The sequence below is a fragment of the Chenopodium album genome, chromosome 15 (genome assembly GCF_948465745.1).
Source record: "Chenopodium album chromosome 15, dcCheAlbu1.1, whole genome shotgun sequence".
Lineage (NCBI taxonomy): Eukaryota > Viridiplantae > Streptophyta > Magnoliopsida > Caryophyllales > Amaranthaceae > Chenopodium > Chenopodium album.
In genome coordinates this window covers 49,901,944-49,928,433 of record NC_137848.1, presented here as the reverse complement: position 1 = coordinate 49,928,433, position 26,490 = coordinate 49,901,944, and the positions used below count along the sequence as shown (strand labels likewise).

The 26,490-nt window shown below is 35.3% G+C and overlaps 1 protein-coding gene across 1 annotated transcript; it reads left to right on the top strand.

The window, feature by feature from the left end:
- The first annotated feature begins 19 nt into the window (after positions 1 to 19).
- Positions 20 to 25,354, top strand: LOC145583279 (ferredoxin-dependent glutamate synthase, chloroplastic-like). Its single transcript, XM_081640490.1, has 33 exons — positions 20 to 525; positions 1,757 to 2,069; positions 3,271 to 3,713; positions 3,802 to 3,933; positions 4,711 to 4,809; positions 5,045 to 5,115; positions 6,250 to 6,346; positions 7,444 to 7,536; positions 8,334 to 8,479; positions 10,034 to 10,193; positions 10,527 to 10,637; positions 10,777 to 10,992; positions 11,098 to 11,255; positions 13,290 to 13,419; positions 13,741 to 13,799; positions 13,965 to 14,070; positions 14,788 to 14,884; positions 16,717 to 16,832; positions 17,479 to 17,676; positions 17,794 to 17,904; positions 18,167 to 18,406; positions 18,486 to 18,584; positions 19,497 to 19,592; positions 19,677 to 19,874; positions 19,966 to 20,040; positions 20,210 to 20,338; positions 20,469 to 20,567; positions 21,884 to 22,026; positions 22,145 to 22,238; positions 22,687 to 22,925; positions 23,012 to 23,090; positions 23,399 to 23,482; positions 24,438 to 25,354. Exons 1-33 carry the CDS (start codon positions 253 to 255, stop codon positions 24,600 to 24,602), a joined length of 4,869 nt encoding a protein of 1,622 aa, XP_081496616.1. The 5' UTR covers positions 20 to 252; the 3' UTR covers positions 24,603 to 25,354.
- The last annotated feature ends 1,136 nt before the right edge of the window (positions 25,355 to 26,490 follow it).

Genomic DNA, 26,490 nt, shown 5'->3' with positions numbered 1-26,490 from the left:
TAGTGGCCACACTCCTCCACTCTTTCTCCCAAATAAAAACACCAAAATCCAACTGAAAAAACTCCTCATTTTTCCATTCTAGTGGGTTTGTTGTGGTTGTGGTCTTCTCAACCTTCATCCCCATTTTATCCTCCTCTTTTTCTCTCTCCTCCACACACTCCCTTCTTCATCTTCAATCTTCCACTTTGAATTTGTTTGATTTCGATTTTTGATCGAGTTTTGCTTGTTCAGTGAGTTGATCAATCGTCAACAATGGCGCTACAATCGGCGCCGAAGCTGCTATACTCTACCCCGTCTCCGTCCGTATTCTCCGCCAATGAACGCCGTCTCGTCTTCGCTGACTTCGTCGGTCTTTCTAAGAAGCGTTCTCGTCGCCGGAGAATCGCCGGAACTTTCCGGAATTTTCCGGCGGTTTCTGCTGTTTCGTCGGCGATCAAGGCTGTTGTTGATGACGTTGACCGTGTTCATTCCTCTGGTTCTGCTACTCCTAGAGAATCAACCTCTTCTAATCCCTCCGAACAGCTGGTATACTATGACGATTCTTTTATTTTTAAATATTTCTTATTATAAATTGATTATTTGGTGATTGAGCTACTTTCAGTTCAAATTAAAATGCAATTATTCTGAACTTCAACATTTTTTAAAAAACAAATTAAGCTTATTATATGTAAATTTGCTTAATTATAATGCTTGAGTTAATAATTGTTTCTGAAATTTTGATCGTTTTTTCTATTTTGTTTATTTGTATTTTTAATTTATTTTATTTTGTTTTTCGCGAAGATTCGAGTTCTTTACTGTTTGGTAGGTGGTATTGTGATGATATGTTGCATTATTACTACTACTGAGTAGTTGTATATAGTTTATATGTTAGTCACTATGATTGTACAACCTCACTGTTAATTATTCCCTTAGTTTTTCTTGTTTTTGACTGTGTTTTTTTTTAAGAGACAATCAGGGTCCAAGCAGGAGGGATGGGTTAATTATTTATTTATTTATTTATTTTTTAACTATCTTTTGTGATTTATACTCTTTCTTTTTAGTTGACATGGTTTTTTTTTTTTTTCTTTAATGTGTAATTTTTACAAGATTTGCCATAATATATGATTTCAAAAAGTCATCTTTTTATGATTTTGACTTATTGATTGTTCAAGGTTATACTGTTTGATCTTTTTTCTAAATCAATTCATTAGTAATAGTTGAAGTTATGTATTGGCAAACGTGACCGTTAAAACATGTGAACAAAAGAAAATAGTTGTTAGATTTGTTTTGATATTTACGTTCAAAAAAATTAAATTTTATAATTTTATATTGACAATAGTGAAAGTCAACTATTGTAAATTTATTTGGATTGTCCTTTTTTATTTTTATTATTTTGTCTGGGTGATTTGGCTTGAATTAGGTTATATTTATTTCATATTTGAATTTAATTTTATATGAGTTGAGATAATCTGTATCTTATAACAGTGTTATGAATTGCCGAAATGTTGCTTGGGGTCGGAATTAATTTCAGAAGATTGTTGATTGAATTTTAGTAGCATAAAACAACTTTTTTTATTTACCTTATTAAAAGAACACGAACGCTATAGTCTCTTTTGTTTTATATTTAATTTTTTTCAATGTTAAAAAAATACAATAAGAATTGAGAAGTAAAATTCTTAAATTAGAGTAGCAATTTTGTTTGTTTGTTTGAAGAATATGAGATAAAAAGGATTGATTGTAGTGTTGTTTCTCACGATTTGGACTTCATATATTCCAGGCTGTAAATTTGGAGGATATACTTGCAGAGAGAGGGGCTTGTGGTGTTGGTTTTATAGCCAATTTAGATAATAAGGGGTCATTTCAGATAGTTAGGGATGCTCTTACTGCACTTGGTTGCATGGAGCATCGAGGGGGATGTGGATCAGATGACGATTCAGGTGATGGCTCAGGAGTAATGACTGCAATACCCTGGGATCTCTTTGATGAGTGGGCCAAAGACCAAGGGATTGGTCCTTTTGATAGGACACACACTGGTGTTGGAATGGTTTTTCTCCCCAAGGAAGATAACCTGGCAGAAGAAGCCAAACAAGGTAAAAAACCAAGAAGACAGTAATCTTAATTTTCTCTTGAAATTTAATTAGTGTCACTTTCTTGGTCAGCATTTATTGGCACAAAAAACATGATGGCGAGTAGAAATATCTAATTACTAATTGTAGTGTAAAACAGAAATCTGTTTTCAGGGATGTATGAAAGCTCAGCTGAGATACATGTAGCCATGTACTATGCTACTCAAATACGGGTATGAGTGTTGGCTAAGTATTTGATATGTCAGTGCTGATTATATCAGACACAAGGGACAGTGTCCAAAAATTGGGATGTGGCATAAATGGAACATACCTTGTATTTTAAAATACTGTTTCTAATGAACTCTAATGTACAAATACTCTGTACACACAATTTAGGCTGAATTGATTATTAATTCTTGTTGTAAGGCTTTTCCGAAGCTCATTTGTTAGCTAAAATTACACATATTCTTCCTTTTCATCCATATATTTTTACATGTTCCTATATGGTTATGTGGTTCTAGATAGTTTAAATGTCTGGGTGAGCATTGAAGTGTCTAATAAGAATTCCATACCCTTGTTGGAGTGTTGAGTGTTTGACATGGGTACAAAAGAAATTATGAAGGGTTGAAGTCATATAGGCCATGTTCATTATTTTGTTCACAAGTCGGTGCTATACGGATTATCTATCAATATTCGTAACACTCAAGGATGAGCTTATTTTTCGTTGATATGGTCCAAACCACTTTTGGGATTCAAATTTGTTTTACCGCTTGCTGCATTTGCAGTTGACTGCTAAGCTGTCATTGGGAAACCTATTACCGTTCTAAGCAAATTTTTAGAAATTATCGAGTTTTAGCTATAAGGTTTCCATTTGTTTGTGGATGGGACTTGTGATGGTCCTTGGATTTTCTACTTCCGCTTGTTCAAAGATCTACTTAGAGATAATATGTTTCAAATCAAAAAAGCAATCGATCATGTATCTCATTGAGGGGAGGTTTTTATGCAATTAGCCTTTACCCCTTGCTTATTGAAGCAATTGGAGAGGTTTTTCCAAGAGATGCACGTATGTAACAATAATTTTTTCTGTTTAGGTAGATAATTTCGGACAAGAGATCTGATGAGAAAACTGTGTAAGATTTGAGAACCTTGTGTACCAAGCTTTTGTATGATTGAACTGATTTTCTATGGTCCCTTTTTTTTTTTTTTTTTTTTTTTTTTTTTGCAGTTGTACTAAATATTTTTGCTCAAGAAGGTATTGAGGTGCTTGGCTGGAGGTCTGTCCCCACTAATATATCTGTTGTCGGTCGAAATGCTAAAGAAACCATGCCCAACATACAGCAGGTTTTTGTTAGAGTTATCAAAGAAGAAGGTGTTGATGATATTGAAAGAGAGCTCTACATTTGTCGGAAATTGGTAGAAAGAGCTGTCAGTTCTGAAACCTGGGGTTCTGAGCTTTACTTCTGCTCCTTATCCAATCAGACTATTGTTTACAAGGGGATGCTTCGGTCAGAAGTTCTGGGAATGTTTTACTATGATCTTCAGGATGAACGTTACACATCACCATTTGCCATTTACCATCGGCGGTACAGCACGAACACTAGTCCTAGATGGCCACTTGCTCAGCCGATGAGGTTTCTTGGTCATAATGGAGAGATCAATACCATACAGGTTGAGATTTGGGTTTCTTTTGAGTTTAGTTTCGGGCATGACCTTATTTTTTTAGTCACCAAAAATTTACTGTGAGATCCATGTACAGGGAAACTTGAATTGGATGCGATCTCGAGAAGCATCATTACAGTCGCCTGTTTGGCGTGGCCGTGAAAGTGAAATCCGTCCTTATGGAAATCCCAAGGCGTCTGATTCTGCTAATCTTGATAGTGCAGCAGAGGTAAGTATTCCTTTTAAGTTTATCTGAAAGCATGCTGTCTTAATAAGGAAAGTAATGGTTCTTTATGAGCAGATGAATGCTGTAACTTCACATATATAAAAACTGCTTGTGGAAGCATGCTATAGAATCTTTCAAATGCCAGAATTATTTCTGTTTTACTTGTGAGATTCTTATCTAAAGACATGAAGATTTTGAGGCATTTCCCTTTAACCAACATTCCAGAAATATATTCCATATATCCTTAGAGAACCATTAAGGAGTTACCTACCTATTATTCGTTATACTGTTGATGGTTTCTTAAGGGAGGTGTTTGTCAGTGGTGGCTGGGTGCCTGTTTGGTAATAAAATGGAAGTGGGGTTAGGATAATGGAGTAGTGTACTTAAAACAAAATTTTCATTATCTTCCATTTGTTTTCTGTTGTTTCTATTCTTGTAAGAAAAAACATTTAGACAATTTCTAATTGTATGCTATGACTAACATATGCCATTTGTTCCTCTGATCCATTTGCTCATTCTCTGCATTTTGTTCTTATGTATGTTACCCTAATCCTTTAGTTGTATCTTGTACGTTTTAATTGTTAATATGTTGCATGTGGACTATGAAATAAGAGGGGGGTTAATGCCGATTGTTCACATTTCTTTTGTGTTATTCTGCACTTCCCCCCCCCCCCCCCCCCCCCCCCCCTCTCTCTTTTTCCCTTTACACAGTGGGATGGAGTGATCTCTAATTATGCTCTGTTTCCCTTTTCATTTCTCTGGTCTTGTTAATTTCTGCAGTTGTTGATAAGAAGTGGGCGTGCCCCTGAGGAAGCTTTAATGATTCTTGTTCCTGAGGCTTATAAGAACCATCCAACCTTAATGATCAAATACCCTGAGGTGATTCTTTTTATAATTCAAAGTTTAATGTTTGTTGATATTCAGAACTTGCATATATCTGGCTCAAGTTACTGGAAATATCAAGGTTCTTTTATTAATTTTAGTTTGAAGTTTGATCGATTTGGAGATGCCAATTAATAAAAATAACTAAATAAGTCTAGAATTCTGTTTATGCAACTATAATTACACATTGGATTTTTGGTAATAGAACTATTTCCTTCCTCTTGTTATGTAGGTTGCAGATTTCTATAATTACTACAAGGGGCAAATGGAAACTTGGGATGGACCTGCCTTGCTTTTATTCAGGTGAATTGAAGGCATATATTTTTTATCCTCCACTGTGTTTCTTGAAGCATTTTCTGGGCCATACTTCTTTGGATGTTTATGTTCCTAGATGCTCTCATGCATGTTCTTCATGCGATCCTTTTCATTTGTTCATGGAATTGAATGCCACTTCAACCTGAAAATAAAGTAATTTAGCATTTATTTTACTTTTTTTTTAATTTTATTTTCATTTTGTGCATTTTTTCTTTCTAGGTCAATGTGTTATTTTGTACATCGACAGTGTTTGATATAAAATAGGGCCTAGACAACATTTAGCTGGGGGTTTAATATCACTGTCTTGAAATCGTTTGTTTTGCTCATTGTTATGGTAAATCTTGCTTCTCAATGCTGGCTTCAGGAACAGCATGATCTTGATACAGTTCTATGTATAATTATACATAATATAGAGCCTAAGACCATTCATGCAATTCTGAATATTACATTTTCAGTTGTAGGAATTGTCCTGTATAGTTTTCTGGTAAAATCAAGTTATTGGAAGAATTTCATGTGGTCGAGATAGTCTCTGAAGCTATGTTACTCAGACATAGGTAAGGGTGTTTGTAGTATGGAATAGATGTTTAGACTGTTAAGACTTGTCAAGACTTGTAGTTCAAGATATGTGGACAATAATTGGATGGTGGTGGGGGGAAGTAGTTTTTATGAAACATATTCCTGTTTTTAAAGAACTTATGTTTTTGATTTCCACATAGGTGAGGGTGTTTGTAGTATGGGTATATATATATATTGAAATTACCTATTTGTCGGTTCTAGTCTTTTGGTTTCTATTGATACTTATTTGTAGTTTTGCAAATTTGGTTTTGACTGCATATCTTTCAAGAATGAAAGAAGCAATGAATGCTCATCATCATAAATAATGGAGTTCTAATTTTCTTATTTGAAATAGCTTATCATACTCTATGTTTTCCTCCTATAATACTCTTCTAGTTACTAAACTTTCTTTATTATTTTTCTTTTGTAAATGTTGGCATCATAAGTAGTGGAGTTCCACTTTTCTTATTTGAATTAGCTTATCATTCTCTATATTTGCCTCCTATAATACTCTACTAGTTACTAAACTTTTTTTATTTTTATTGCTCTGCTGTATATGTCTCGTAGTGATGGAAAAACTGTTGGTGCTTGTCTGGATCGAAATGGTCTTCGTCCTGCCAGATATTGGCGCACAGTGGACAATGTCGTCTATGTTGCATCTGAGGTATGCTTGTTAATACACACTTCTCGTAAATAACATACATCTGTGGACAATGTTGTCTATGTTGCATCTGACGCCTTTGAATTGTGGTGTTCCACTCGACAAATCTAACAATATCCCACATGACTATATTTTGCCCAACGTATCAATCAATAAAGAAGGTTAATTGTAAAAATGTGAATTTTCAAGTGTTGCAACTAAAAGTGAACAGAGGATGTATAAAATTTATCCTTTTGTCCTCACCCTATATTTAGCTAAAACTTTGTGCCCTCCCTATTATTGCAATTATTACAAAACTTAGAGAGTAAGTGATTTCATCAAGCCTTTCAGATTTGTTTTTCCTACTTCAGTAGAAATCTTATTTGTTTCTAGATTATCCCAATAAAATGATTTTGGGTGATGGACCCATTTGGTGGATTATGCTTCATCCCCTGCACTTTGTATGCCACGGTGCCACCATTGGGAGAACCTAGGGATTCCTGTTGTATGCTTAGGGAGGGCTGGGAGGCTACTTGCTAGAGACCTTCTGTCACTTTTTAAAATTTAAATTGCTAAATATCTATTCCATATCAAAATTTGTTCGGAACTTCAAAATCAAAATTCCCTTACACAAATATGGGAACTTCTGCCTGATGTCAGACATGGGAGGATAGCCTTTTAGGTGAAGCTCTTTGGCAGCGGGGCCAAGGTTGTTGAGGTGCAAGTGATAGCAAGGAGTAAGAGAACGGTGGGATAGCTATTGAGCAGATTTATGGGGTCTAATGATTATCTGTCACTTAGCCTTTTAGGTGAAGCTCTTTGGCAGCGGGGCCAAGATTACTGTGAAGTTTTTGAATGATGAGATATTTTAGCAATTTACTTTTTGTTCGCGCAGAATAAATGTTAACAATACACTTTGACTTTCGGCAATATATGTTTGTTTGGGAGCTGTCTATACTACTTAACCATTTCTAATTTTCACTAAAAAGGGCAATGCTAATTAGGGCGATGCTTGGAATTATCAATGTATATTCAAGTGTTGTGTCATGGAAAGCCTAAGCTTATTATCTGAAGTAAATTCAACAGAAAAATTAATTGTTCCAGGTGTTTTCTTCATATAGGTGGGAGTCTTACCAATGGATGAATCAAAAGTTACAATGAAAGGGCGTTTAGGTCCAGGGATGATGATATCAGTTGATCTCACCAGTGGTCAGGTTTGTACACTTAACTTTTACGAAATTGTCTCAGAATGAGTTTGAAATATTTGCTGTATTAAGATGATCATTTTCATGTTGGATATTGTTGTAATTTGTTTTTTTCTTGTGAATAATGTTAATGTGACCTGTAGGTTCATTTTCATTTTCATTTTAAAGATAGTAATTCCATCGTATTGGTTGCTCTATTAATGTATCTGATATTACTTTGTCTGATTTGTTTTTCTGGTTGACATCTGTATTCTGTAACCTCATCATTTCGAGACTTGAACAAGATTTGCTAGAATGTGCTGTGTCTAAATGGCATTTCATAACTAATACATATATGAATTTGTATTGTTTAAATTTCCTCGATGTGCTGTAATAATATTCACTTTTCTTAATTTTTATGATTGTTTAAGTGTTTGCCTGTTTTGTAGTAAGAGGATGACCCATTTCCCTTTAGGTTACCACTTCCAAACATGATTCCCTAAGTGAGGATGTGAGATCTTTAAGAAATTAAAGGAATGTGTAAAATCTTTATTTTACTCAATTAGTATAATAGCCTCTACCTGGAGTTTGCCTGTGATAGGAGTTCTGTTTTAATTCTAGTTGGACTTTGCAAATAAATAAATAGCTAGCTTTATGCTTCCATGTGCTATCTTGATCTGCAAGGTCTTACTACTGCAATGATGCAGTGATAGTTGTTTGTTTTTAATTGCTGTAGCAGTAAAGGGACTGCGACATTAATGCTTCACTGGTATTCAGAAAGAGTTAAGTTGCTTCAGCCAATCATCTTTAATGGATTGTAACTGCAGGTTTATGAAAATACTGAAGTCAAGAAACGTGTAGCTTCATCAAATCCTTATGGAGAGTGGGTAAAGGAAAATCTGCGTTCATTGAAGGCTGTAAACTTTCTTTCAGGAGCAGTTTTGGAAAGCGACACAATTTTAAGAAATCAACAGTAAGATTCTTGCCCCTTTGCTATTTTAAGTTGCCTTGGTGTGGTGGACTTAAGACATAATTGTAAGACATGTATCCACTATCTAGAGTCTAGATAATCACAACCTTTTCCCTCTGGCAGCTTGATGTGCATGTTTCCCTCAATTAGCTACTAGAATCTACTTGTATGCAATTAGAACATGCCATTTCCTGTGTTACTTAAATGGGTATATTAGCACGCAATCTTACAGGTTTTGGTTCCTCCTTTTGCATAATTATCAACCTTTTTTTTCCTTTGGTGAAAGCATAATTATCTAGTCTCCTGTAGTTGGATGTCACCTTTAAAAGTGAGGAATTTGAAAGGCATAATTTCTGTTAAATAACCATTTATCTTGTCAAACTTGTAATTTATGGTATGGTATGCTTTATTTGCCTTTTTAATTTCATTATTTATTTTTAATTTGAACTTGGCTTTATGTATTGGCCCTCTATTGTTCGGAATTAAGGGTCCACTAGCCCATGGACAGTTAGGTCTAGACTTGCGCAAATTTTAAGATGCACCTAGAAATAGGTGCACCACGCCTATACTTTTGAACATTTAGTAAAAAAATCTGTTCAATTGCAAATTTTGAACATGTAGTAAAAACATCTGAACATCGAAAATTTTGAACATTTAGTTAAAAAATCTGAACAACCGCAATGCATCACGCCTATACTTTTGAACATTTAGTAAAAAAAAATCTGAACAATCTGAACATCTCAAATTTTGAACATTTAGTAAAAAAAATGTGAACAATCGCAATGCACCACGCCTATATTTCTGAACATTTAGTAAAAAAAATATGAACAATAACAAATTTTGAACATTTAATAAAAAAATATGAAGAATCGCAAATTTTGAATTATTACGAGTCAGACAAATTTTGAAAGAAGTTTGTCTAATTCGTAATAATTCAATAGTTTTGTAATATAAACGGAACATTTACTGTATACAAAATGAACATTTCTTTATAAAATATGAACATAAAAATTGCATTATTATGTTCAGTTTTTGTGACTTGTTCACATTTTTTTACTAAATATTCATTTTTTTTGTAAAATATTCAATTTTTTTTACTAAATGTTTAAAAGTATTGACGTGGTGCACATAATACTAATTGCTAGACTTGTCATTATGACTCTATTCTACGGCCCAATTCCGTCAGGCTCTCTGTCTGGTCAAAATCAAAGGTTAAAGCAAGGCCCTTGAATAGATAAGATCTTGATAGCAATAAAATATCACTAAATGCTGTCATTGTTATCTAAAGGGTTAATGATGGTAATCATACTAATCAATCTCTTTTTCATGACGTTTTTTAAAAAAACGGGATTTTCGTAGTTCAGAAATTGGATATTGTGTGTCACAAGGCCCGTTTAAGCTTTAGATTGGTGGCTTTTGCTTATGGAAGATAAAGCCTTGTATTGTTTGTTACTTCTATGAACATGACACGGTGCTATACTGAGATGATAAGAGGATATTTGTTGGACAATGTCTGTTTGGTTTTTCTTGTATGATTCTCAGAGTTCTTTTTGACAGGGCTTTTGGTTACTCAAGTGAGGATGTCCAAATGGTTATTGAAAGTATGGCTTCCCAAGGAAAGGAGCCTACATTCTGCATGGGAGATGATATTCCTCTGGCAGTGATGTCCCAGAAACCACATATGCTGTATGATTACTTCAAGCAACGATTTGCACAGGTTTGCTTTATAAAATTTGAAATAAAGTTTGGGATCCATTGAATTATTCCCTAGACCCCTTCATGTGGCAAAAATTTTAAAAAAGTTGATAACTGAATAATATAGCGAATAGAGAGAAAATTAAGAGCAAGTGTTCATATAAAGACAAAAAAGGTTGATGTGACGGAGAAGATGCAAAAAATTTACGCAAAATAGAAGTGTGAAATTCATTTTGGGACATTGAAAAAACAAATATGTTTTAAGTGAATGCTTAAATCCTATAATTGCACTTTTCTTATGCTACTTATGCTTAAATAAGGATCTCATGATATGGCTCACTTTTCATCTTTACAGGTTACAAACCCAGCCATTGATCCCCTTAGGGAAGGGCTAGTTATGTCTCTTGAAGTTAACATTGGTAAGCGTGGGAATATATTAGAGGTTGGACCTGAAAATGCCTCACAGGTTAGTGAATTGACATTACCCCTCACTTGGCTTTAAATGTGATTATTTATCGCAGTATACAAAGGATCATGGATCTGGATCAAGTGTCTGATTTATGGCTATCTAGGTTTGATATTTGACGTATTCCACTGTGATTTAGGTTATTTTGTCCAGTCCAGTACTAAATGAAGGGGAGCTGGAAGCGTTGGTAAATGATCCCTTACTAAAGGCCCAAGTACTGCCAACCTTCTTTGATATAAAGAAAGGAGTTGAAGGATCTCTAGAGAAAAGACTTAATCGGTTATGTGAAGCTGCTGATGAAGCTGTTAGAAATGGTTCGCAGATGCTTGTCTTGTCTGATCGTTCTGATGAGTTGGTATGCTGCTTTCTTTCTGATCCCTTTTGGAATAGAAATTATTTTCTGTTTGCTCACATTGCTAAATTTGTGTAGTAATTGTAATTGATGTCTTCTTTTCTCTAGGAACCAACTCGACCTGCCATCCCTATACTCCTTGCTGTTGGTGCTGTTCACCATCATCTAATTCAAAACGGCTTGAGAACATACACGTCAATTGTGGTTGATACTGCTCAGTGTTTCAGCACTCATCAGTTTGCTTGTTTGATTGGATACGGTGCAAGGTCAGATATATTTCTCTATTTGAAACTTACTAAGCTTTATCATCAACACATCATTACGCACATAGCTTTTCCAATACCCTTTGTAGACCTTTCTAATTAGCATCATCTGTCATAAGCTATTAACTGCTATTGAAACCGTTAAGCATATGCAGAGTAAATATTATTTGAGTTCATGCATGAGAATTATGCACATATGTTAGTTACTACTACAATTTTTTTTAGCCTCTTATTTGACAAACGTACAAGATAAATTTTTTTTAACTAAACTCTAAAAAATAAATGTTCAAAACTTAATATCGATTAAAAGAAACCTCTCTAATACGTCAAATCACACTGCGATTTCCTCGAAATGCAACTTAACTCAAGATGTTGCTTTCAAGGTACCACAGTTGTCACCATGATGGCAACTACGACCACGGACCACCTTTTTGCATAGAATTTGCTATCACTTTAGAAAATGCCGATGGGGATTTAGGAAAAAGTAGCTGGGGAACCAATGACAGTCTGATGAAATTTCAGTGATAGCTAATAATATAATAATGTAGCACAACTTCGATTATCCATACAATAATTAACTCAGACTTTGAGAAATTACAATGATACTTCTTAATCAGAAAAAAAGTAACTAAATTGTGCTAAGATGCTTTTTATTGATATTGTCAGATGACTCAGATATCCTATAATAATACCCCTGGAATTCCATGTAAATCTTAAATACAAGTCTCATTTGAATATATGTTAATATTGGGTTTTGTCACAATTTAAAAGAAAAACATGATACATCCGAAGTATTGTTTCTACCTTTATTGATCCCAAAATTGGATTGTTTTGAAAGATTCCATTACTGTTGGGTGTGTTTGCAAATTGGTCACAAGTGATTTGTAACCTACAAAACAGGTGAAAAAATCACAATCTTTCTCCTCCAGTCAACCACAACAGCCCCATTCCCTATCCTACACTAACAAATCTTTTCCTCTGTTAACACAACCCCTCTCCTTATCCTGCCATCTTTGTACCCACTCACTGTCCAGCAGCTACCTTATTCCTCTCTCTCATCCCTTCTCCTGTTCACCACATTGACTTATTGACATAAATGACATTGCATCATCTCCATAAAACCAAAATACCTAACAATTATGCAAAATCCCCTAGAAAAGGGATGATTTTTGAGAAAGTTACCAAGTGAACATCTTCAAAAACACATTCCACCATCTTCATGAAGCCAAAATGCCCGGCAATTATGCAAAAGCCTCCAGCAAAATGATAATTTTTGAGAATATTCTTAAGTTAGCATCTACAATAATATTATTGAACACAATAAACTGGGAAAAAAAAAAAGGAAAATCAAGACCCATTGGATACCAATAATTAACCTTTTGTGGATAAATAATAATCGTTTGAGGGATTTCATCCAATTGCTTGCGTTCCTTGGGAAAGGGAGCAGGCAGCAGGTAATCGGGACGCTGGAAGAGTGGGAAAGGGCAAGGAAATTGACGGTGGCAAGAGGTGGGGCCGTGGGGGAGGAGAATGATGATGTTGTTGGTAGTTGGTGCGAGGGGAAGGGGAAAATATTTGATGGTAGTAGGAGGTGGTTTTGCTAGAACTTGGAATGTTGTCTGTGGTTGGTGCAGAGGAAGAGGAGTAAGGATGGTGTTGGTGTGACCATGTGAAGGTGGTGTGTGGTAGCTTTTTGAGATGGGAGGGGGAGGAGAGGAGTGAGAGGGTGGGGATCCATGATGTTTGGCAAGGGGAGGAGAGGAGAGGAGTGAGAGGGGTGGGGTGAGCAGAAAAAAAAAAAAAAAGAAATTTTAATGGCCAATTGGAACAAGGCACATTTATTTATTACCATCTTTACCTGCTTCGTTTGGTGAGCGAATGAGAGAGAGAATAGGTTGAGTTGGTGGTTGCTTGGGAAAGGCAGGGGATCCAGCTTTGTTGTTTCAGTTGTTTTTACTTTGTGCTGTATTTCTTAGGTCCTGATTCAATGCGTTAATGTTAATATATATATATATATATATGTATATAATTTTGCAGTGCCATTTGCCCATACTTAGCATTGGAGACATGTAGACAATGGCGATTGAGCAATAAAACCGTGAATTTGATGCGAACTGGAAAAATTCCCACAGTTACAATTGAACAAGCACAAAAGAACTTCTGCAAGGTTTGTGCATAGCAATCCTGGACTACCCATCCCTGAAAAATAAGCCTGTGCGATTTGCTGTTTGTGTTGTTGCCTTTTGCTTCCTCATTTTATTTTTAGTTGTTGCTATACTACTATACATAGTTAATATTGCGTCCTTTAATTTATTTTATTTTATTAATAAAACTCACACATATCCCCCAGAATAGCTTTATGACAGCCTTAAATTAGTGCCAAAAAAAAAAAACCCTCCCCCCCCCCCCTGCCCGCCTCCCCAATAAAATAAAGAAGTATGATTGATTTACTTCACAACTAATATTTTTTTATTTTATTTGCTTGTAGGCTGTTAAATCTGGTCTTCTTAAAATTCTTTCAAAAATGGGTATCTCACTGCTTTCTAGGTATGCACTCCTTAGTCCTTACTCCAGATCTGCATAAGTTTTCTGCAATTTTCCTTAATTTTGTTGCTTTCTCGTATTCTGTTCCCCTATCTAGATTTTAATTTTTTTTCAAGTTTATGCTATGGCAAGTTAAATTGATAGTCTTAATCTCATTTCACAATGTAGTTACTGCGGTGCTCAAATATTTGAAATATATGGGTTGGGAAAAGATGTTGTTGATATAGCTTTCCGAGGGAGTGTCTCTAGCATTGGTGGAATGACTCTTGATGAGGTAAGCTAGGAAGCGCTCTCTCTCTCTGTGTCTGTCTGTCTCTCTCTCTCTCTCTCTCTCTCTCTCTCTCTGTGTGTGTGTGTGTGTGTGTGTGTGTGTGTGTGTGTGTGTCTGTCTGTCTGTCTCTCTCTCTCTCTCTCTCTCTCTCTCTGTACATATATTCCTTTATACTGCATAATTTGTCTTGTATCAACGACTGTCACGACTATCATATCTTTGACTGCTTATATGCATAATGCGTAGCTATCAGTTCTTAATGATGGATAAAATTAATGGCCTATTGTACTGAGATTACCATATATTTTTTGTGCCCGGAGGCCTTATTTCCTGTAGTTCTATGTCAATATATGCTTATGAATGTTCCTAAGAACCCGCAATGCACCATAAGAATTTCCAACGACTCATTGTGACATGCTCCCAACCAATCTTCTGGTGGCAATTTTGTGCAGTGACGCAGTCTCATCTTTTTGGGGATCATGCATGATGCATTATCCAATGATTAATGTTGCTTTGATCCACCTGTTTGATCCTATCATCCTATGTAAATAAGCTCCTATGGCATCTGCATGGCTTTCTGATATAAAGGCTCATGGTTGCAAATTAACTATCTTGGGATTCATTATTGATCAAACATATAATAGTAGGAAAATTCTATTTGTTCTGGTGATTGTAGTCCATGTCTTATCCTGACTTTTTCTGGTGAATATTTATCTGTAGCTTGCGAGAGAGACGTTGTCTTTTTGGGTTAAGGCATTTTCCGAGGATACAGCCAAAAGACTGGAAAATTTCGGGTTTATACAATTCAGACCTGGAGGTATTACTTGCACACTGCTGTCTTATTTTTGCCTGTCGAAACTCTTGACTTGATGATGATGACATGGCTTTTGTTTTACTACTTTCCCTGTCAAGTGAGTACATATTTCACGGAGTACGATTTTAGATTCTGAATAACCCAAAACTAATATTTCTGCAACATTTCTATTTACGGTTAGTTGTGTACACCCTTTCAATTAACGGGACTGAAAAATCTTAATGCTAACTCCTTTTTCAAGGTGTCCGATTCTGGTCATGCTTTCTTGCTGGACAAACTCTTGCCTAGCTACAGTTTTGTAATGTATTCTGAAAAACTTTATAATAACATAAGCCGTTTCATTAATGGAATAAGTGAATAACCAACATGAATAATCCTTTTCTTAATCCCATTTTTGAATCAACTGGGCATTTATTCTATATTTGGTGATCTCATTATCATAACAATTCCAAGTGTTTAAAAGCCTACGTTTTCAATGCAATTGTAATCACAAACTATGCTATAAATGTGGATGTATAGTAAAACAAACATGTAAGTGTAATTGAAAGAACATTTATCTTTGCTCCTGAGTGTAGGATCTAAGCGTTAGTGAACAAATTTCTAAAATTATTTGTCACACGCTATATCTAGTGAATTGATTATCACTTTGTTTAAAATGTAGAGTTGAATATTTGTTTTAATGACCAAATTTGCCAATTACCAGTTATATTTTCCGTGAACCTTTTCATCAGACTTCTATTCCTTTACATGGCTGTGGGCAATATTGGTCTCTTTGCATAGGCACTACGTTTAGCGAAGGATCACATATTTATTGATAAAGAAAGCATAGCTTTGGGCAATAATATCTTCGCATAGGCACTAGGGTTTTGGAAGGGTCACAGATTATCTATTGATCAGAAGAAAGCGTAGCTTTGACTGGAGCTCCACTGGATTGTTAATATTTTCATCTTAATAAATATCTTTGCTGTCGTATCCTTTTTGAAAGAAGCATCACCCTTCTCTTCTATAGTTCTATAAACTCATACTGGTGTCATGTGTTTGGAACCTTTGGATGATGGAAAGGTGATAGATTGTGAAAGACCGTTCTTCCTTATTTGGATTTATAATTGGGGAAAAGGGGAAGGTAAAAAATTAGAGTTATTCATTTTCCTTCCCCTTTTAATAAACCAAAGGAATACACTAGCTCACTCCTTCCCTCTCCTCTCCCCTTCTACTTGATTGCTAACGAAGTAACCTAGTTTTCTATTAAAAATAAATAAAATATCTTTGTTTAAGAGCTCAAGAGTTCAGTAGGAGTTCGTTGGATAAGTTTCTTGCTGCTGTGCTTCTGAAATCTGAACATTTTGACAAGCTTTGGATCTTCTTAACTTCATCTACAAAATAAGACCTTGCATTGTTCAGTTCTGATTGGGAAGGCTAGAGCATTCATGACGTTATCCTTACGCCTCTTGAATAGATTATCGGGATTTTGAAAAGTTATTATGAATATCACAGCCTTTATAAATGCTTGCTTATACAAATTGGATATGAAAGGTTATTGGGCTTTAAGTCAACAAATCCCTTAACTCATATTTTTTCATCTTCTTACTATGTTTATTGTTAAGGAGAATAAAGGAATCAAAATGCAGTTACATTGCCACAATTTTTTTATGTTGTTAAGTGCTGCAGAAGTATAGACATTAACAATAAACATAGTAAGAAGATTTCGTTTAGCTTATTGATTTTTGGTTCTGTAAACAGTTATTCTTTTAATTTCGTTTAGCTTATTGATTTTTCTGTTTCCTTAAATTCTGAATGTTGGATGATTTCTTACATTATTTATGTTCTTTTTGTAGGGGAATATCATGTAAACAACCCAGAAATGTCAAAGCTGCTTCACAAAGCTGTCCGCAACAAGAGCGAAAGTGCTTATGCAGTTTATCAGCAGCATCTGGCTAACAGACCTGTCAGCGTGAGTTTTCTTGAATTCATGTTGATTTAAGAGCTAATTGTCTCGCATGAGTTGCATCCATTTTAATCCTGTGAGGGCCACATTAATAGTGTGTGTTACATATGTGAAAGGATCCTTTTTAGTGCTTTTGATGCTGTTTTGTTTCTTTGGTGGGGAAGGGGTCAATTATTACTTCTTCACTGCAGGGAGTTTTAAGCATTACTTGGGAGGCTTGGGATAGTGTGTTTGTGCGTGCGTTTTTTCCTTGTGTTTATTTTACTCACCAAGTGTGGCATATTGTATTACTGTTGTACTTGAGAATTGGAAGATTTTGACATCTTGTATCCAAGTTTGTTGTTATGAAGATTAATGCTAGTTGTATCCTTGTGGAGGCCAACTATTTCAAAAGTCCCTAGATCTCTTGACAAGTTGACATAGCCTTTTAAAATTTTAGGAAGCTGTTACCATTTCTAATCAGTTTCCAAGTAGAGAATTAAATCACTTTTTAGATTAGAGTTTCTTACTATCCTTTATTCTGTATTTCGTGAATTCCTTTCAGCTCCCCAGGGATATGCTATTCTGTGTCTTGTTACAAATTTAAAAGTGTCTGCAAATATTGCTAATGACTTAAGTACTGAAAAGATAATATGAAATGAAATTGTTTCAGGTTCTTCGTGATCTTCTGGAGTTCAAAAGTGACCGGGCGCCAATTCCTGTGGGTAGAGTAGAACCTGCTACATCTATTGTCGAACGCTTTTGTACTGGTGGAATGTCCCTTGGAGCTATCTCTAGGGAGACTCATGAAGCAATTGCCATTGCGATGAATAGGTTGGGTGGAAAATCGAACTCAGGAGAAGGTGGTGAGGTATTTCACTCTCTTCTATAAAAACTTTTATGGCTAACAATCTTTGTGCTTCATTTTTATGTTCCCATCTTTCACAATATATGCGCCCTAGTTATTGGTGGTGTTCCTTTTTGTCAGGATCCAATTAGATGGCGTCCCCTGACCGATGTGGTTGATGGGTATTCCCCTACTCTGCCTCATCTAAAAGGTCTTCAAAATGGAGACACAGCAACTAGTGCCATTAAGCAGGTAACTTTATATAATCAGCTTGGGTATTTTATTTTTATTTTATTTATTTTTTATTACATATATATATATATATTATATATATATATATATATATATATATATATATATAAAGATTCTTCTTATTGTCTTAGATGAGCACCTATAGATTCTCAGCTCTCACCTTTTTAGGCCATGCATAAATTCTTGTCTAAAATCTTGCTTTATTTCCGTTGAATGGTTGACCTGCAATTCTTGAATTTTACAAGCCTTTTATTTTCTTCAGGTTGCATCTGGACGTTTTGGTGTCACTCCAACGTTTTTGGTTAATGCCGATCAATTGGAAATCAAAATTGCACAGGGTGCTAAGCCTGGTGAAGGAGGCCAATTGCCTGGAAAAAAAGTTAGTGCATATATTGCCCGATTGAGAAACTCGAAACCTGGGGTTCCTCTTATTTCTCCACCACCTCATCATGACATTTATTCCATTGAAGATCTTGCACAGTTAATTTATGACCTTCATCAGGTACAAATCCTATTTATCAATGTCATAGAGATCCATTTACAAGTAATTGCAGCTTTCACTCATTATGAAAGTTTATCAGATTAACCCAAAGGCCAAGGTATCAGTAAAACTAGTAGCAGAAGCTGGTATTGGCACTGTTGCCTCTGGTGTTGCAAAGGGTAATGCGGACATCATTCAGGTATATATGTCCTTTCCATATGTTATATTGAGGTATGAATTTCCCTGTATCACTGCTAGAGTGTTCTAAAAATGGCTTACACTAACATCTACATAAACATATGTCCTTTCCATATGTTATATTGAGGTATGAGTTCCTCTGTATCACTGCTTGAGTATTCCAAAAATGGCTTACACTAACATCTACATAAACAGAAATACATTGATAATAACAGATGGAAAGAAAACAAATTATACAATTTAGTCATGGCTAGATGGTCAATATGTAAATTAAGTACTTGTTTAAGTCACATTTGACAAATTAGAATTCACTTGTGAATTGTTAATTTTAATTTGCAGTAGGGCATACTTTTGCACAAACATAATGTCACCTTGAAACCTTACATATTCATGTCAGAACAATTTTTTTTTAGTAAGAATATTATTGAACTGACAGTGATAATTATTAATGTGGGCCTTCTTCTCTTGATATTTTGATGTTAGTTTCATGATTGCATAACAGTCAACTTAAATTTTATATTTCAGCTCAGAGCAGTCCTCTTTTTTTGTCATAGCATCATAATATTTTCTGATCTGGAAGTAGTGGATTTTTAACTGCAAGTATTCTTCTTGGGAGTGAGCTATACTTAATACTTATGGAATCTTGTGAGCTTTGAAGCACAAATTTATTAATTTTAGTGATATTGGAAACCCGATGAAATTCTAGATAGCTCATTTAGATTTAATTAGATTGGTGTTTGGGAAGCTACCAATGAAGTGGATCTCTCACTACATGGCAAGACTGCCGGAATCAATGTGGCTTGACATGAGAAATGAACCAACTGTATTTTCTGTCCTGTGTTGGGACTACATATCCTTTTATGCTCCAAGCTTTCAATTTAGGACTGGAGTCAATTCACAGCTTGATTTGCAGGTATCAGGACATGATGGTGGAACTGGAGCTAGCCCAATAAGTTCGATTAAGCATGCTGGTGGACCTTGGGAACTTGGACTTACAGAAACCAACCAGGTTTGTATAGCATAGGAAGGTCTCAAAATGTTTCTTTTTGGTTATCTAATTTCTCATTTCATTACTGACTAAATTATTTTACAGACACTTATTGCAAATGGACTTAGAGAAAGGGTCATTTTGAGAGTTGATGGTGGGTTAAAAAGTGGGGTTGATGTCATGATGGCTGCAGCAATGGGTGCTGATGAGTATGGTTTTGGATCGTTGGCAATGATAGCTACAGGCTGTGTTATGGCTCGCATTTGTCACACGAACAACTGCCCTGTTGGTGTTGCTAGCCAGGTATACCATTTTTGATATTACACTTTATTACTTTTCTTCTCTCCAGGGCTTGTCTTTCTTACACTTCCATTCTCGCATAAATTAATAACAGAGGGAAGAATTACGTACCCGATTTCCTGGTGTGCCCGGTGATCTGGTGAACTACTTTTTATATGTTGCTGAGGAGGTAATTAACTGTTTACTTAGATTCTGAGACTTCTAAAAACAATCAGTTTATGGGGGTACTGGGACATAATGTGGTTTTGTGGTTTATAGTAGTAGCTGGACATTGGATTATACATTTACAAAATCATGAATGTAGTCTTTATGCAGTGACCTTTTTTAATGGTTGCCAGGTAAGAGGGATTTTGGCGCAGTTGGGTTTTGAGAAGTTGGATGATGTGATTGGGAGAACAGATATTCTAAAACCAAGAGACATCTCATTGATGAAAACTCAACATCTTGATCTCAACTACGTACTTTCTGTATGTTCAGTTCAAACTTGTTATATGTATAATTATATGATTGTTTCTTCATAACTTCACGTAATTCTCTGCTAACTGGTGTGAAATCCCCCCCCCCCCCCCCCCTCTTTCCCCCCAAATCTATTTCCAGAGTGTTGGTTTACCAAGGATGAGCAGCACGTCCATCAGGAAACAGGAAGTTCATACCAATGGACCGGTGCTGGATGATCAAATACTTTCAGATCCTGAGGTATATTTAGGAATCATAAATTAATTCATACCTCAATAAGAAAAGCAAAATTTGTTGTGGCATTGATGGTCTCTTTGGTAGGTGGTATATACTATATATGGTGATATTTGGAAAAAACTTAAGTTTAGTTTTACAGGTTTCATCCTAATGTCCATGGTAATGCTACCCATTCCCCAAACTTAAGTTTTTCTTCATAAATTTCCATAACCAAATACTTTCTCTCAAGTGAAAATGAATGGTAGAAAAATTTTATGTTGAAAAGAGATATTTTGGGGTTGATTAGCATTACCTTAGGCATTCACACAAGATGTTCCTTGCAACTTTATCAATCCCATTAACACTTATCAAATGGGCCATGAACATAGTTTTGAATCTTGGATGCCGCTGTGATTGCGGTAATGGCTGCGGAACTATTATCACGAGCAATGCGGTTGTTGTGGCCTAATATTTTGGTCATGGTAGGCTCAAAATTTCTTAAAATGGGTTGTGAATTCGTGATGCAGCGATGTAGCTGAGATTTAATACCATGGTCGTGAAGGCTTTTCTAGTCTGGTTTTGATTTGTTTACTTGGTCATTTTTTTTATATTTTTATGCATTGTGTTTTTATGTTGGTGCTGCTGTTTCGTTCAAAATTTCTGATTCCATAGGGTTAGGATTGCAAATGATAATGTATTGCTAGAAATGCTACTCCTATGGCAAGTAAGTTTTGTAGCTATTGTTGCTACATGTTATGACCAGAATGGCTACTTTTACGGGATTAAGGCTTCGATTGATTGATTGAATTGCTACTTAAACGGCAAAGAGTTATGTAGCTAACCCACCAGGTAGTTGCTATTAAGAATGGCTTAGAAGCATGCAAATTGCTAAGTCTTCATAATCAATTTTGTCTTTTACTATAATTGCCAGAGTTGACCAGCAGCAATGTGTAAAAGAAACACTCAGTCTATCACTATTCCTTCTATATTAACATACTATTGGCTAATGTCTACTCATTTAGTCATTTATTGTTAGTGAACATGGAGAATATGGACAAGCAGTTACAGGATTAAGTGTTGAAGTAATAGTGTGTTAAATGCATGGAGAGAATAGTAACTGTGACATTTACGTAAGTACGACTAAAGGATCAAGCAACATAAGATAATTTTTTTTTGTAAAACATATTTTTTTTTTTAATGTTCACTAACTATCTGCAAGTCTGTTACAATAAGTGCTCTGCAATTGTATTTTTAAATATGGATACATTTTAAGTCCAGAAGGTTCTATTGGTATTAAGATTTAAATTAAATCTCTAAGTTCTCTCTCACAACTCCTGCAGATTATAGATGCTATTGAGAACGAAAAGATTGTTAACAAAACTGTTAAGATATTCAATGTGGATCGAGCTGTATGTGGCCGTGTAGCAGGTGTTATTGCCAAGAAGTATGGTGACACTGGTTTTGCTGGGCAGCTGAATATAACGTAATGTCTATTTGATGTTTTAAATTATTCATCTCAAGAGCTATATCTCATTCCTCAACTATTTACTCGTATAGAAAGTTTGGGCTAATAGAACAATTAACCTCGTTCATGTCTGCAGTTTTGAAGGGAGTGCAGGCCAATCTTTTGCAGTCTTTTTGACACCTGGAATGAATATTCGCCTTGTTGGAGAAGCTAATGACTATGTAGGAAAGGTATGAACCGTATGATAATGATATGCAAATAATATAAGTCATCTGTCATTCTTGAACTTTAAGTCTTTGGTATAGTAGGAGATTTTGCAACATGTCATGACCATTTCTCATCAGCCTTAATTTAAACATTGATGCTCTCTGTACTGGCAATATAAATCAATATTTGAATCCATGTTTGGGTTTTGATAAAAACAACTATGAAATTAAATGAACACAGCTTGGCTTTCAATCCATTTTCCCTCTCCTCTGTAAGTTCGTTTGGGTTACATTCTGGTGGATAATTTCTAATTTAGTGATCAGATGTGGAGTAAAATTTTCTTCTGTTGTTTAATGAGAGACTTGTTGATTTATTATAATAAAAAACCCATAACTTTCACCAAATTTCAGGTTTATCTTTTTAAGTTTCCTATCACTACATTTACAATTGTTTTGAATTAAATGTTCACAGGGTATGGCTGGAGGTGAGTTGATTGTTACTCCTGCAGAAAATCCTGGATTTTGCCCAGAAGAAGCTACAATTGTTGGGAACACCTGTTTATATGGAGCAACAGGAGGTCAAATTTTTGTAAGAGGTAAAGCAGGGGAACGATTTGCTGTAAGAAATTCACTTGCCGAGGCGGTTGTTGAGGGTACTGGTGATCACTGTTGTGAATATATGACTGGTGGTTGTGTTGTCATACTTGGAAAGTGAGTGTAGTCTTATTTACTAATATTAAATATCTTGCATTTGGAAAAGAAGAAAATATTCTCATCTTTCTCTTTCCCTTCAACAGAGTTGGTAGAAATGTTGCTGCCGGCATGACTGGAGGTCTGGCATACATACTTGATGAAGATGATACTCTCATTCCAAAGGTTGGATTTCATTTCTGAATATGTTATCCTTGTGCTCATTGTAAGGGATGATGGCTATTTGCAAGAGGATATTAAATGCTGCTGTGTAGACATAGCCCAGTTCTTGGCTATGCAAGACTATTCTTTTTGTTGAACCTTCTGCTCTTCTAAGTGTGCTGGTTGAACCTTCTGCAAGACAGTAAAGGAACTCAAGGATGGCACATTATCTTAGATTAGCACCCTGTTTGACTCCAGTGTGCTTGTTTATTCTCTATTGAAGTCATAATTTGATGAAATTGTATACTAATTGCTGTGTGTATTTGAACCAGGTAAACAAGGAAATCGTGAAAATTCAGAGGGTGACAGCTCCTGTTGGGCAGATGCAACTCAAGAGTTTAATTGAAGCTCATGTTGTAAGTATTCTATACATACAGCAAAATTACTATGCAGAAACAACGTGCCTTCTATTTGTCTTATACTCTTATGATGAGTTTCAGGTTTTCTTCTAACAATGACTTAGAAGTGACAGAACCCTTTCCAATGGAAAAATGACTTGTGAAACTGGCACTAAAACTCATAAAATGACACATAATGTCATATAAATATCGCTCGTAGAGTGGACACATAAGGTCATACTGTGACACTCAAAGTTCTTGAAAATTGACTTGTAAAAATGGAATCTTCAACCTGATACCCTTGTACTTGAAACAGGACACTGACATTTATATAAATGATGCAAAGCGTTTCAATAAAAATAAAAAATAAAACATTCAAATTTTGTAAAATGCTGCATTTAAGTATGACACTCTACATTGAAAGATGGTACTAGTAGAATTGACATAGCACTCCTCAGAAATTACAAAAAAATTGAGAAAATGATACGGTGTACTTGTTAAACTGACACAACCATGAAGGATTACTGAATAAGAACTTTAAGCCACATACCCTTCCCTATTCCTTCTCACTCTTTTAACAATTGCTTTAAAACTGGAGCACTAGCTATTCAAATTGCATGTCTAAATCCTCTCTCCAGTCCAATTATCTCCATGATCATGGGCAAAGCCAGCCACTAATTTCAAAAATTAGAAAATACTTGTCAATTTTGTGCATGGTGTTGGTTATTTGAGCACCCCCAAAAACATTATCATGCCTTAATTCTTACAAAAGACACCACAATCTTCAAGACTAAATATATCACTGACAAACTACATGAGAAGAATCAATGTAACATCCATATGCTATTCATGTTTGTAGGAAAGAATTGCTTAGTCGTCTGTAGCCTTAAATCTATAAAACGAAAACATTCATCATCCATTTGTGATTTTAATGTCATATGATTAACCTGATAGCCTATCTTTTGAAATGCAGGAAAAAACCGGAAGTTCCAAAGGTGCTACTATTCTGAAGGACTGGGACAAGTATCTGCCACTCTTTTGGCAACTGGTACCACCTAGTGAAGAAGACACTCCTGAGGCTTCTGCAATGTTTGAGCAGCAAACTACTGAGGAGGAGGCCACTTTACAGTCTGCATAGAGAGAATTGCTACAACACGTCATTTCTTCACCTGAAGATGTCCAGATTACTCGTCACAATTTGAATTGGAAGAAGAGTGAGAGGTGGGGAGCGTTCAGCTGCACCTTCTGCTTAATGTATAGGGATTGATTTTGGAGCCTGTTAAGGCCACACTATGCGCCTCAGCTGAGTTCCTTTGTCACGAGATGAAGGTCTTCATTTCTTCGACTTGGGACCTGATCTATTCATGAATGTCTTGCTGTGAGGAGAACCGTATATATTGCAACTGTAAATTCTCTCATACTTAACTGTCCTCATTTTTTTTGGGGGGTTTTATTTTCCTTGAGATCTAATCTTAGATCCTAAAGGTATATTGTTGACCTGCAGACAAGTGCTGCATGTATTTGTGGATCAACTTGTCCAAAATTATGAATAACTTGAGTAAATATAATGCATCTTTGATGCCTTAAAACTCTCATTAAATAATCTTCCTAGTCTCAAATTTTTGGAACTTCATTCCATTATTTTTCTTATCGACTGATTCGATATGTATATATTCTGCTACCCATGAAATAAAGCTGTATAGTGATGGTAGTTGTTTTTGAGGTTAAATACCTCGGCTTCTCTTCCAATATATTTATTCAAGTTCCTCTTAATTTTAAACAAGTCAGCTAGTTTTTTTTATCCTCGTAGAACTATGTTTACTTTGTAAATTCTCTGTATCTATGAATAATCTCTTTTGAGTTCTATATCAAACTTGTTAATTTGTGACCTCTTATCATTTTACTGTGAATTAAATGCACAAGAACTTTACTTGTGTAGGTAAAAGAAACGATCGATTGTATTCATGCTTCCAAGTTTTCTAATTGTTGTCTTTTAAGCAACATATTGCTGTTAAATCATTATGCTCACTATCAGATGTGTGACTGTGATAGTTACAGTACTTTCATAGTTTCGTTGCTAGTTAAAATTTGCGGTATCCACAAGCATTTCTAATACGAAGGTACAGTTGTTCTGTATTACTGGTGCAGGTGCAACGTTTGCTATCAATGGCTTGGCCAGGGTCTTGGGAGTGTTTGGGTTTGGTTGCAATTAGGTCAATAGCAGGTACACCCTCAAGCATTCGAATAAATACTACTCGTACTGAGTAAAAAAAGATAATATGCTAAGTGGCTGTTGAATAAATAATTTACACAGGGACTTTTAGGAATGATTGTCAACTATAGGACTATATCACCTTTGAGGCCATGATAAATAAGTTTGAGTATGAAACTCTACTATGCGGTTAGAGTGTCAGAAATTCACTCCAAAAATAAGCCTTATAACGACAGTCTATTAATGACGGGCTTAAACCTTGTCCTATATACTTCCTTCGTTTTTATTTTATTACACCATTATGACTTTTACACTATTCACCTATTTTTTTTTAACCATCATTTGTGATTTATACATTAGCAAAAATATAGTCATGTGGGATCTAGTTAGATTCGTATTGAACTCTATTTTTCAAATGTCAAATTTTTATAATTTTTACAAAAGTATAATTGAAGATATTGATAGCTAAAGTAATGCATTGACAAGCGTAAAATCCCTTATGGTGCAATAAAAAAAGAACGAAGGAAGTATGATGCTTTAAATTACAGGATATTTGACCTGTCATAAAACCTTACCCAACTTATACATCCAAGTTAAATATATCACTGAACTTGTTTAAAAAAACATCTAAAAAACACCCAATTCAAATATAATGGATCTTTTATGACAGTTTACGATGAAATTTTCTGTTGTTAATGGGCACTTTTCTTGTTTCTTATGCTAACATGAGCTTGGTTTAATCCATTAAGGATTTTTACCATGGTATTCGAGCAATTCATCCATGCCCATTACTACTTGAAGAAATGGACACGTT

Bases quoted from the DNA above. Each gene is read 5' to 3' on its own strand.
- LOC145583279 (XM_081640490.1), top strand. From the start codon at position 253: ATGGCGCTACAATCGGCGCCGAAGCTGCTATACTCTACCCCGTCTCCG. The intron at 18,585-19,496 runs GTATATATGTCC...CTTGATTTGCAG, and splicing joins GTAATGCGGACATCATTCAG to GTATCAGGACATGATGGTGG. The intron at 22,239-22,686 runs GTATGAACCGTA...AAATGTTCACAG, and splicing joins CTAATGACTATGTAGGAAAG to GGTATGGCTGGAGGTGAGTT.